Source organism: Ursus maritimus, unplaced genomic scaffold (genome assembly GCF_017311325.1).
Source record: "Ursus maritimus isolate PB19 unplaced genomic scaffold, ASM1731132v1 scaffold_34, whole genome shotgun sequence".
In the NCBI taxonomy this organism is placed as follows: Eukaryota; Metazoa; Chordata; class Mammalia; order Carnivora; family Ursidae; genus Ursus; species Ursus maritimus.
In genome coordinates this window covers 25,433,569-25,447,382 of record NW_024426008.1, presented here as the reverse complement: position 1 = coordinate 25,447,382, position 13,814 = coordinate 25,433,569, and the positions used below count along the sequence as shown (strand labels likewise).

At 41.7% G+C, this 13,814-nt stretch overlaps 1 protein-coding gene across 10 annotated transcripts in view; it reads right to left on the bottom strand.

Annotated features, from left to right (window-relative positions):
• The window catches only part of AUH (AU RNA binding methylglutaconyl-CoA hydratase), a 234,780-nt gene extending 226,610 nt beyond the window's left edge, over window positions 1-8,170 (bottom strand). For 2 of the 10 annotated variants that reach the window (XM_040620323.1, XM_040620324.1), the window contains exons 1-3: window positions 7,868-8,166; window positions 475-542; window positions 274-361 (exon numbers count right to left, since the gene is read on the bottom strand). In XM_040620323.1, coding sequence (XP_040476257.1) covers window positions 274-361; window positions 475-542; window positions 7,868-8,129 — 418 coding nt within the window. In that variant the 5' untranslated portion in view covers window positions 8,130-8,166. Of the gene's footprint in view, window positions 1-273; window positions 362-474; window positions 543-7,607; window positions 7,734-7,867 lie in introns of those variants that run through there. The other 8 variants (XM_040620327.1, XM_040620325.1, XM_040620326.1 and 5 more) reach the window with 8 other exon arrangements.
• Between the last annotated feature and the right edge of the window lie 5,644 nt (window positions 8,171-13,814).

Genomic DNA, 13,814 nt, shown 5'->3' with positions numbered 1-13,814 from the left:
TTTTCCTTTCCAGCTGATCTTTCATAAATACTATACATGCATTACAAATATTTTCATGGCTCAAATTATTTTTTCAACTTCCAAAACAATCAACAGAAAGTTCCTTAACTAATACAGACAAAGCATTTTTTCTCTTGTAAAACAGTAAAAAACAGACAAAGAAAATGTTGGTAATGGAATTCAAATCACAGAACACTTTATAATGGAAAATAGGCTATCGCTTAGGAAAACTTGGACTACAGTTCAATGTCATAATAAAATTTATTTACATACCAGCACAGAATATCCCTGGGACTTCACTCCTGACTATTATGGTCCTCACTTTCTTATCAGATTTTAAAGCATCCACAGCTTTTGAGAGCTAAACAGATACAAGAAGGGTAAGGGGGAAAAAAACAAGTAAAACTCACTTTTAGATTGATGTCAATACTGTATCTTAATATTAGAAACGAACAGCTTAATCTTTACACTCACCATTTTTATCAGATTTTTACTGAATGAATTTTTGGCATAAGCTCTGTTTATTCCAAGCACCACAATTCCTAGTGGAAAAAAAAACAAAACAGCACAAGCATCTGAGTTAGTGAGTATTGAAGGTATGACTCCCACGTGCACAACTAGTTAGCTTGGGACTTAGGAAATCTGCCCCTTCCTTGAGGTTCACTTCAAGAGCTTTGTTCTTATTTTCGTGTTTACCCTCCTTTTCAAGATAAGCGTATTTTTAAACAATGTGGTATACGTAATATATCTATAAGATCACTCTAGTACTAAATATGCCCCTCTTTTCTTCTGCCTGTTATAAAAGAATTTTATTAACATCCTGTCCCTTTCACTTTATCTCTTCTTAAGCAACACGAAAGTAATCTGGCACATTTTACTAAATGTACTTACTAGTGAAAATTCTCAATTATAGAATACTATTTAAAATGTGGTTTCATCACCTTCAAGTACATACAGAAGTAATAGCTAGCAAATCCTTGTCACAGGCAAGCCTCGTGGGACCAGCTTTTTTGCTAATGTACCAAGAGTTAGCATCCCATTTACTCTTTTTGTCATACTACATACTTCTCAGTACTTCCATCCCAAGTTTCTCTGCTGACTCTGTTCCACATACTTAACCTGAAGGCACTTCCATTTAGACAGAATCCAACGAGTAAATAAAAGCAAAGTTCATTCTTTCTCCCATGAAGCCCAGCTCTCCCTCCTAATTTCCCTAATTCTATCAGGAACCCACCACCCCATTCCAAGTACTTCAGTCCAATGATCAATTTTCCGAAAACAATTATGCACAGAATCCACCCCTCCTTAAAATCCTTCATCTGTCTCCAAAACATTTGCATTCAAAGACCTTAGTGTGATATTCAAAGCCCTATACGACCTGTATTTGACCTTGCTCGTCCCTTGAGTAAGCACAACTTTTCCCAGTGTAGGGAAATGCTGTCCACTTCCTTGGGGGTGGGGGTGAGGGGGTGGGTACAATCCTTACTGTAATTGAGTTAAACTGAAGACAACAAAATACACACATGCCTTCTCTATGCAAGAAACTGCAAACCTGTTTTTCAAAGAAAGTACAAAGATAAACTTCAGCTCACAAAATAAATTTTCAAGAATTCCAAATGATCTCAGCATGAAGAAAATCATGAAGAACTGGTTTCTAGGGACACCTGGGTGGCTCAGTCAGTTAAGCGTCTGCCTTTGGCTCAGGTGGTGATCCCAGTTTCCTGGGATCGGCCTGCGTAGGGCTCCCTGCTCAGTAGAGAGCCTACTTCTCCCTCTTCCTCTGCAGCTCCCCCTGCTTGTGCTCTCTCACTCGCTTTCGCTCTATCTCAAATAAATAAAATCTTTAAAATAAACAAATAAATAAATATTACAAAAAAAATAAAAAAGAACTGGTATCTAGGACAGGCTCTGCATTAAACCCCCGACTAAGGACAGTGCTGTCACTAACTGAGCGCTATAGTATGTGCTGGGCACCATTTCCAGGGCTTTGCGTTCATTAAGCCAAGAGACCCTTACAGCAACCCAAGAGAAAGGGTATTTTTATCCTATTGAACAGGTGCCCCTAGAATGTGCATTCTTAATTTTAACCTAAAAAATACTGTCTCTATTAACCACCCAGCCAAAACACTAATACCTATTTGTTCACAACAGTAGACATCAATGGGATGAAAAACGTCTTAGAAGACATCTGGAAAATGTAAAGAAACATCTTGGAACTGTCACCAGGTGGAATCCAGGGTTTGCAGGCCTAAAGTTTATAAATCTAGGGAGCCCTTGTAAGTAAAAGAATACAAAATTACACACACTGAATTGGGGACAGATATAAATATTAAAACCTTCAGAATGTTAAAACCTTGAGAACTACTACATTTTCTTTCCAATTATGTATATGACCTACACTTCCTTTCCTACATCTTTGAATTTTTATATTTACCTATAATTCTGAAAAAATATAAAAAACCAATCAAGTAGTCAAAACAATCTTGAAAAAGGAAATTGGAAGTCTTAGTTGAAGGACTTAACCAAGACACTTCCTGATTTCAAAACTTACTACAAAGCTACAGTAAAAACAAACAGTGTGGTACTGGCATAAAGACAGACATACAGATCAACAGAACTGAAATGAGAGTCCAGAAATAAACACCTACACTTATGGCCAACTGGTTTTCAAAAAAGATACTGAGACCATTCAGTGCTAAAAGAACAGTCTTTTCAACAAATAGTGGTGGGACAACTAGAGATTAACCATCAAAGAATGAAATTGGACGCTCTCCTCACACCATGTATAAAAATTATCTCAAAATGGATCTTAGACACATTATGAGACCTAAAACTATAACTCTCTCAGAAGGAAAACAGGTATAAACCTTCACGACCTTGGATTAGGCAACAGTGTCTTAAATATAACAAAAGCACAAGCAACAAAAGAAAAAACAAACCATAATTCATCAACATGATCAAGAAAATGTAAAAAAAAAACAAAAAAAAAAAATTTACAGAATAGAAAATATTTGCAAACCATACATCTGACACAGGGTTAATATCCAGATAAAAAACAATTTTTACTACCTACAACAAAAAGACAAATACCACACTGAAAAGTGGGCAAAAGGTTTAAACAGATATTGCTCCAAAGGAGATATACAAATGGACAATAAGCACATGAAACGATGCTCAACATCATTTGTTCGGAAAACCCAAATCAACACCACCATGAGGCATCACCTCACAGCATTATAGGACAGCTATAATGAACAACAAATGGAAACAAGCACTGGCGAGCAGTGGGGGAAACAGGAACCCTTGCACACCGCTGGTGAAGATGTTAAAATGGGGCAGCTGCTGTGGAAACCAGTTTGGTGGTTTTTCCAAAAACTAAACATAAAATCACCACATGACCCACTGATTCTACTCCTAAGTATCTACCCAAGAGAAATGAACACATATGTTCAAACAAATAATTGTACACAGTGTTCAGCAGCATTATTCATAATATTCAAAAAGTAGAAACAAAATGTGGTGTATCCATACAGTGGAATAAAAAATAAGAACAGTGAATAAAATTATCATTCACAGCCAGAATTCAAGAGATGTTTAAAGTGTTGACCTTCGATGGCAGGGCCTGAAAATGAAAAGGTGACACCCTTCCACAGTGCTTTTTTTGTTTAATCTTACTATATGCATATATAATATTTTTACTTTAGAAATTCTGTAAACTTGAATAATTTAATTATTATTACTAAAAAATAACATGTAATACACAAAGTACTGAAAACCAGTAACAGAGTATCTCCAATAAACCACATTCAGACCTAGGTTCTTCAAAATACACCATTAAAAAACTGAAAACATAACCCACAAAACAATGGGAAATTTTTTTGCAAATCATGTATCTGATAAGGGACTTGTACACAGAATATATTTAAAAAACTCTTACAATTCAACAATAAAAAGACAAACCCAGTTTAAAAATGGGCAAAGGCTTTGAGAAGACATTTCTCTAAAGAAGATACACACATGGCCAATAAACACATGAAAAGAGCTACACCAATAACCATTAGGAAACTCCAAAACAAAGCCACAAGGAGGTATCACCTCACAGGCACCAGGATGGCTATAATCACAAACAAACAATAACAAGTATTGGTCAGGATGTACAGAAACTGGAGCCCTCATACCTCGCTGGAGGGAATGTAAAAAGCTGCAGACACTTTGGAAAAGTTCGGTAGTTCCTCAAAATGTTAAGCATAGAATTATCATGTGACCCAACAATTCCACTAAATGGAAGTGAAAAGAAACGTGCACAAAAATTTATATGAATGCTCTAAGCAACACTGTTCACAATATCCAAAAAGTGGAAACAATCTAAATGTGTATAAATGATGAACAAACAAAATGTGGCTTGATCTATCCAAACATGGGACTGTTATCCAACGATAAAAAGGAATGAAGTACTGACACACACCACAGCATGGACGGACCTTGCAAACATAATGCTCAGTGAAAAAAGCCACGGAAGACCACATCTACGATTTCTTCATACGCAATGTCCAACACAGACAAAGCTACTGAGACAGAAAATAGATACCTGGGCCCTATTTTGCGGGGAGGGGACTGTGAGAATGGGGAGTCTCATGAATAAAGAAAACAGGGTTTCTTTTTGGATTGATAAAAACGTTCCGAAGTTGGATTCTGGTCATGGGGGCACAACCCTATATATAGTAAAATCAGTTGTACATTTTGAATTTTAAGGAATGTGAATTATACATCAATAAAGGTTTAAAAATATATACATCTTGGGCACCTGGGTGGCTCAGCCAGTTAAGCATCTGACTTTAGCTCCATCCTGATCCCAGGGTCCTCAGCTGGGAGTCTGCTTGTCCCCCTCCTACTCCCTCTCCCCTGCTAGTGCTCTCTCTAGTGCACTCTCTCCCTCTCTCTTTCTCCCATATAAACAAATAAAATCTTAAATATATATATATACACACACACCCTTTTATATTTTTATAAATATAATTCCATGTCATAAAATGTATGCAAATATGTTGTTAAAAACATGAGAAAGGTAAATAAAGAATAAATAAATAAAAATAAAAACATGAGAAAAATATATGAAAGAAATCAATCTACTGAAAATGAAAAGCAAGCAGATGTCGGAAGACCAGCTGGCAGACCCCAGCAACAGTCCCCTTGGGAGACGGTGCTGGCTTGGACAAGAGCTGTGTTGGTAAAGAACACAGTGGAAAGTGGAAAGATTTCAGAGACACTCAGGAAGTCCTGATAATCTGGATGTAAACTGTAAGCAAGGAGCAGGTATCAAGAATGACTTGCATGATGCACTTGTTTATTTGCTCTCCATTTCTGCCAGCAGTTTTTCCAGCATGGTTCACAAAGATGATCTTTGAAATGGGTCACAATTATAAGTAGAAGCTTGCCAGACTGGGAGAGGTTTGGTAAGGGGAAGAGAGAAGTCATTCCATTCTGGGAGGTGCATGCTTTTAAAAGCACAAACAAAGGGCAGCAAAAGCAAAGCTTAGACCCAGAGGAGGGGAGATTGGACACTATGCCTGCAGGCAACTGGGAGCCACTAGAAGTTTCTAACTGAGCAGAGCAGTCTTTCTTGGCCTTGAAAAAAGGTAACCCCAGGACAAGTGTGAACAATAAACTGGAAAGGAGAATGACTGGTGAGCAGCCAACCTATGAAGGAGAGACCTTGGTGAACCATGGCGAGGACTATGGCTCTAAAACCCCGAGTAGGTCAGACAACAAAGCAAGAAATAACTGCTAAAGAAAGCTGGTCACATAACTGCGCCTCCTCAACAAATTACAAATACGGAACCCAAAAAACAGATGACTGCTAATGTATTCTGCACTCACTCACCTCCACCAGCCTAAAGAGGCCCACACGGTAAACAGCAGTTTGGGGCTCCTCTGACCCCACCTCTGAGAGAACTCTCACTCTCTTATCCCTTGCAGGCTGCTGAGACCCTCAAATTTTGGACTGGCCTCTATGAGAAGCAAAGGCATCAGGGAGACTCCTTTACCTGCAGATTCCTTAACCTCATGTTTTTCTTTGCACTGCCTATTGCTGGTTCGCTAGTAAAACAAAGCATATGTAACGTTAGCCAAGCCTAAGCTGTCATTCAAAGGAAGCTGAATCAACTTTCTTAAGAAACCATGACTTCCTAATAGTGGGTTTTTACCCACTATTTTATTTCAAGGTAATTGTAAACATCTGAATTTATTGAATTGTCTTGTATGCTTTAATTTCTCCTCTTTGATCCATGTGGATCTTAACCTGAGGACTATCCAGACGTTCTGTGAAAATTCTACTTGCAACTTGCGTTCATCTAAGTCATAAAGACAAAAAATACAGAATATGGAGCATATCACTCACTGCACCTGAAATTTCTGTATCTAATGTACTGCAGGGACACCTAACGTATCTGAAATCCCAGTAAGACTAAGCTTACCCAAAAAGGCTCTAATCACTCCAGGCCCAAATCTACTTTCCAGGTGAATTTCTCGGTATTCTGCCTGTCATGTCACACTACAGCACACACGCCCTACAGTATTTCCCAAAAACACAACACCTTCAGATTCCACGCCTTTCACCATGCTCTGCTCTGTCTGGGGTAATAAATAACAAATGAAATAACTCCTCATACTCCACTATGTGCATCCACTATGAGCTACACAGTCAGCAATTTGTATTGACATTCTCATCTAATCTTCACAGGAGCCCTACAATGTTGGTATTATTTTTCCTATTACACACACACTAAAGTTGAGGCACAGAGGCAGTTAGCCTAAGAACCGTCACTACTCCAGATTTCTACTGCCTTAGTAAGGAATGCCTGGGAACCTATTTTATCTGGCCAAACCCTAACTCGACCCTCAGAACATCCCTATCAAGTCCTCCAATCTCCCCAAATATAATTGATGGTAGGTCTCTCGGGAGTATTACAGCCCTTCGATCTCACCAAGCCTTCAAAGTTAGCAGAGCCTTTTTGCCAGCAGTATCTTCCTCACTCTGTTAGAAGATGCTTAAAGATAGCAATCATGACTTAACTCCTTTTGCACTTCTGCTTAACGGATGACAAGTGCTCAATAACTAAGTGTCCAAATTAAATAATCGGTCCTCTGGCAAACTGCTATTCTACCCTTCCTGACCCAAGGGGGCAAGTGAAAGGAACTGGGCTCCAACACTAACCCCTCCGGTAGGCAGTTCCCTCCTCCACAGCTCTCCCTCCCCGCGGTATTGTATTGTCAAGGATTCTGTCTCCTCCACCGCAGGTAGCTCAAGGGCAAGATCCCTATCACCCACAAGGGTCCCCAGAGCTTAGCGCGGTACCCGGAAGACAAAAACATGCTCAAAAATGATTTCAGTGAATTGGAATTCAGTCCCTCAAACTAACTTTAACTTTCTAAAATAAACAAGGGGAGAAATTGTTGCGGCTGCACAGCTTTAAATGTGAGATTCTTCAGAATGAAGTGCACTCTCACTGCAGCTTCTGAAACTCCACCCACCCCCCCAAACCCAGATATCTGAGTTGACAGAAAACAATTCAGAGCAAGCACAAAACCTGGAAGCAAATATCACACACCCGGTTTATTGACCTTGGCTCGTCTAGAGATGAGGGCGTAAGATGCATTTCTGTCTTCGGCGCTGAGTGGGGCCACTTTTACAGGTAAGCTGCTCCGGAATACACCTTTAGGCACCGAAAGCACTACAAAGGTGCAAGGCTGGGGTGGGGGAGGGGAGGGGTCTCGACCCGGGCCGCTCAGCGGTCACTGACTTCAGCCCGGACACTTGACCTTGCGACCCCTTCCCAGGACCGGCGGCTGCGAGCGCCGCGCCCCTCACCTCGATTCTCCTCCTCCAGGTACCGCACCCGCAGCTCGTCCTCCGTCTTCACCTCAGAGCTGTAGCCCCTCCGCGGGGCCGAGCCCCCGGCCGCGGCCGCCCAGCCCCGGGCCCATATCGCCGAGGCGACCCGCGGGCCCATTAAGGAGCCGGGCAGCCTCCACCCGGGGCCAAGCCTCGCACAGCAAGCTGCCACCAAGCGAGCGCGGCCGGCCTGCAAGGTGCCCAAGGCCCCAGGCGCCGCCACCGCCGCCGCCGCCATCTTGTCTGTTTACGGCGTGGGCCTGCGGCTACTGCCCCGCCCCCGTCGCGCGCACGCAGCCGCGCGCACGCCGCCGGGCACGCCTACTCCCCGCCCCCGGAGCCTCCCTCTGGCACCAGGCCCCGCCCCAAACCCCGCCCCTCGCCGCCTCGCCCCGCCCAGTCTCGGTGACGGAGTGTTCCCGCGGCCACTTGCCTCAGCCTCCCCTGGCTGGCGCGCGGGATAAAGGCTCCTCCAGCAGAAGCAGGAGGAAGTAGCTTTCCGAGGCTGTGGAATTAGGAGACTATGTTCTATAAGAACTCCCCGCTCTCCTTAGGATACGCCCTGGGGTCCTATGTTAGCTGCAAAGGTGAGCTGAAATGTTTGGTCTCAGGTTTGTGTGGCTGGGTAGCAGCTCTGAGCGGGACTCCCGTTTATCCATGCATCTAAGAGCCACAGCTCTTAAACGTGCCTGTGAACATGCGCAGTGCTTGCTGTGCAGAGTTCAGGAAGGGGGTGAGAACAGCCATTGCAGCAGCGGACCTCAGCCCACCACCTCAAGCAGGTGCAATGGCCTTCCCCGAGTCCAGAGTCCCGGTAAGGCACCCTCGTCTTGACAAAGTGGGCGCAACCATATGCTGAGGTGGCATTGAGAGCATATGGCTCTTCCCTCAGCCACAAACGCAGAGTATCAATTTGGAGGGTAGGTGTTCATCAAAGCAACTTGAAATTTTCTATCTAGTTTTTATCAAATCTTAGCCGACAAAAGGTGTGCTTAGGAATCCTGTTTGAAAAGTATGCTGCTTTGAGCATACTCCCACTGCCACGCAAATTTCAGCTGTACATCCACCACATTTTTGGATCCTCAGCAAAACTTTCTTCAATATTATACCCTCAGCTCTGTCCAAAGTGGAAAGAAAAAGCCAGTTGGGTCCCGTGAATGCATCTGCTGTGGAAATGTTGTTGAGGACACTTTTATTCTATCTTCTGTAAAGAACCACTTGTGAGATTTCTCTTGAAGTTTAGGACAAGGAAAAACTTTGCTTCCTCTTGTATCTTTTCCCCTATTCTGACCTTCATGTTCACTTTGATGCTAGGAAACTCAAGAATTTTGCTCATAGCTCAACTGTTGCAATTATTACCACTAATTATTGTTCACTTTTATTAGTTGCTAATTATTTTGCTATCTTTATGTTGGCTCATCAACAGATTATAAATTCAAATACTGGAGTTCCAGCACACCTAACACAGTGCTATTTAAAATAATATAACCTTATACAAACTTTCAGTTGTAAAATAGATAAGTCACAAAAAGTACAGCATAGGGAAGATAGTCAATAATGTAGCAACATTGTATAGCTACAGATGGTAACTACACTTATTGTGGTGAGCTTTCCTGAGTCATAATTGCCAAATAACTATGTTTTGTACCTGAAACAGTATAACATTTTTTAAAAAATAAATATTTTTAATTGAGTGTTGTGACCCTTAGTAAAATATTATTAAAGAAGGAAGCAAGTAGATAAGAAATACTGTTTGGTTGCTTTAAAGAGCTATCTAACCCATCTTTTGCCACAATAATTGAATCCAATTATAGTAATAATCTAGATTTTATTGTAGAGCCAGAAATGTTATGCAACTAAGTGGCCACAACCACATAGCAGAGGGAATATAGTCAATGGTACTGTATAGTTGTATGGTGACAGAGAGTAGCTACACTTGTGGGCAGGGCTTAAGGTATAGAGAAGGTGAATCATTATGTTGCACACCTGAAACTAATGTAACATTCTGTGTCAACTATACTCAAAAATTTTTTTAAATAAAAAATAAAATGGACACAATGTAAGTTTGAAAATACATTCAACTGTTCATGAAAATTTCTAAATTACTGATAGTACACATTCTATACTAAGTTTTTCATAGGGTCAGAAAAGAGATGTTCAGAAATTTGTTCAGGAGCTGTCAAAAAAAACAAAGAATGTCAGAAAAATACAAATTATTTGTAAAGTGCCAAAGTTTCATACTTTAACAAAATGAAAAAGGTAAGCAAAAAAAGAATACAACTTCAGGAAATACTTGTGATTGATTAGGAAAACTGCAAAAAACACAATCACAGATTGTTTGGTTACATTAGAAATCAGATTAAGAAGGACAGCCCATGGTTTTGATGGGACAGAGCCTGATGGGAAAACGCAACACGGAGACGCTAGCTCCTTCCTTAATAATTTTAACTCTGGTTCTTATTGAAAGACAGTCATAAGGATATCCCAGTCTGTGAAATTGATTTTTAAAAGCTAATGCAGGTAACAAATATCACCATGACCATTACATGTAAGGTGAGACAGATGTGGCTTTGGATCCCAGCTCGGTAATTGCTTCACTTTGGGCCAGCCATGAGTTATATAAATACTCCATGCTTCCATTTCTCCATTTGCAAGAGAGCTAGTATGATATCTATTTCACCTCACAAGTTCTCTGGCCTTAGTTTCTTCATCTATAAAATGGGAGGGATTATGCCCATTGTATAAGGTCAATGAAATAAGCATGCACCAGGAAATGAGAACAGAATAGATCATATTAGCTATGACTTATCAACTTCCTTCTTAGCCCATTTCAGAAATTTAGATACATTATTTTACTTAATGTCCAGACAACTTTGAAGTTGGTATTATTATCCCCATTGTGCAGATGAGGGCACTGAGATTAAGTTACTTTCAAACCCTGCAGCTAGGACGTCACGAAGCTGGAATTTGAACCTTGGTATATCTGACTCCAGTGCCCGTGTTCTTCATCACTGTTGAGCACAGCCTCTCCATAATGTTAAGTTGTCCCATAAATTTAATTCCCTTTTGTTCCTTTCTACTTTTCAGTAGAAGATGTACGCCAGGAGCAGAGTGAGAGCCGGGAACAGTGAGTATCAGCTTGGGAGAGGAAGGTAGGGCTGATGTTTGGGGGTATTCTATTACTGTTACTACCATCTGACTATAGGATAGGGACCTTTGCCTCCAGCCAGCTCTCAGCTAACACTCTTTTTGATTTGCCACACCCCTGACATTTGTCTAATGCTTACTTCTATATAATATTACGTGTGTGCGATACAGGATGGCCAACCCTGAGCTGCCGGAATACAGGCAGCCCTGAATGGCAGAAGCCATCCCTCCGAGACCACAGCTCTGCTGCACAAAACATGCAGGAGAACATAGGTGTCCCGGGCAAATTAAGACACTTGCCACACGTTACCAACCACAAGTGGAAAGACAAAACTGCAAATGCTGTGTGAAGAATCAAGCAGAACTCTGTCTGGACTTTTCTGAAAATGGGAGTATATTCTTAAAACTATCTTGCCTGAAACAATCAACAAGAAAGTAGTATATTAGCATAAAGGCTGGGCCCCTGTATCTGAGACACCCATGAACATGATGGGTGGGACGAGAGAGAATGTTAACAGTCCAGGCCTATGAGATGGCTCGGCCATCTTCAACCTGCAGCGTCCATCTCTGGGTCTAAAGTGGCTGCTCCCTGCCAGCAGCAGGACAGAGGAGGGGGATACCCAGCTCTAGAAATGGCATGCGTCCCTTCTGCTTCCCTCAGGCCACACCAGGCAGCAAAGTGGGCCTCAAAATGTATCCTTGTGCCGGGCAACCATATACCCAGCTACAATTCTATTACTATGTGCAAAGGTAGTAATTACAGTCAGTCAGGAACACACTCTGCCACAGACTCTTTTGATTTTTTTACCTTTAAACCAAAATTTTCGTGAATCCTGAGAGAAAGATTCACAGCCCTAAAATGTGATAGGTTTCACAAGAAAGAGCTGGAACTGCACACTAGAGACGTTTGTCAGTACCAGCTACCTGGTAACAATGGCTGTTACATCTTTGGAATTGAGGAGACAATATAAAAGGTAAGCAGAAGACATGGTGTACATACAGTCACACCGTGTGAAATCTGTGAGGCTCCACGCGGACAGTGACACACAGATGCTTGTCATCTACGTGTTCTACAATACAGAACTATGAGAAACTCCTTCTTTTTTTTTTAAGATTTTATTTATTTATTTGACAGAGAGAGACAGCGAGAGAGGGAACACGAGCAGGGGGAGTGTCAGAGGGAGAAGCAGGCTTCCCGTCGAGCAAGGAGCCCAATGCGGGGCTCGATCCCAGGACTCTGGGATCATGACCTGAGCCGAAAGCAGACGCTTAACAGCTGAGCCACCCAGGCGCCCCGAGAAACTGTTTCGAAATGATGTGTCTCATAGATAATGATAAGAAAGTGATAGAAAAAATATATATATAATTGTCTTCAATGTGAGATATTTGTGTAATTTTAATACAAAGCCCTTTAAGTATTACATCGGCATTTTGAGTATCTATTGCTTTAAGGGACAAAAATGGTCACAGTACATTCCAAGAGGGGTGCAAAGTTTAACTCATACCTTAGTCCCAAAATAAAAATCAAAACAACAACCCCTCTGAATTTCTTTGGGTCCCTTTTTAATGCTTTTAAATAGTCTTCTTTTTCAAGTGTTCTCTAAGTCTCCAGAGTGGATTTTCTCTCCAAAAGCTCTCCCTTCCCACCTAACCTGAATACTCACTTCAGCATGGGAGGGATTGAATGGCAAACCCAGAAAACCCCATGTCCAGAGTCTTGGAGGGTTCCAGTAAGCCTCACCCAAGGACATTGTCCCCACAGAGAATGTATGGCAGAGGATCCCCTCTGAAGAGGCCTCTTGACTGGACACAGTACTCCACCCCCTGCCGAGATTCTGTAGGTTCCATTTATAAGTACCAACCATGACCACATGTGCCTATGAGCTCCCTCCCTACAAGGCAAAAGATAGGTGTTGCACAAATAGGGAAACCGAGGCTTTAAATTGCTGAGAGTTACATAGCTATATGTTGCAGAGCAAAGACTCAAACACTCGACTCTAGAATCTGAGTTACTAATTATTGCCTTGTATTGTCTACTTTTCTCAGGTGATCATCAGGGCTCTGCTCTACCATTGACACCCCCACTCCCAGCTGTGGGGAGCTTGACCAGTCTCCTTTGTTATCCTCTCATTTGGAAATTTCGCCTTCTGCATTAGATCCTCTGTGGTCATGATTTCCCAGATACTGCCTCTTCCTCCTGCCAACCCCATAGTTGCCAATTGTTTATGCACTCATGCACACACACATACATGCACACGTACACTAGGCTCTGAAGATACATGCCCCCATTGTCTAGGGGGATGGGAGGGGTGGGAGGGACGGGCACCATTGGGGATGATAGGTAGAGAATATGTAGCTTCATTTGGGGTGATGGAGACGTCCTAAAATTGACTACTGATGTTTGCACACCTCTGAGAATATACTAAAAGCCATTGAATTGTACATTTTAAATGGATAAAAGCCATTGAATTGTATTTTAAATGGATGAATTGTATGGTATGTGGAATTATATTTCAGTAAAAAGAGGAGGTGGATTAGGGCTTCTAGAGGGTAGGGTCAATTCTATATCTGAGACAGAGAAAACACAAGGCAAGTCCAGAATATCTTGTGCCAGAACACAGTGAGGTGCTCAAACACTGGCAGAGGTGAGAAAGACATGGACTGAAAGAGATCTCTCTGGCCAAATCTGGGACAAGGGGAGCATCAATAGGAATAACACCAGTAATGGATCCAAACATTTAGAATTTTTTTTAAGTCAGTGAACAATTAAGTGAAT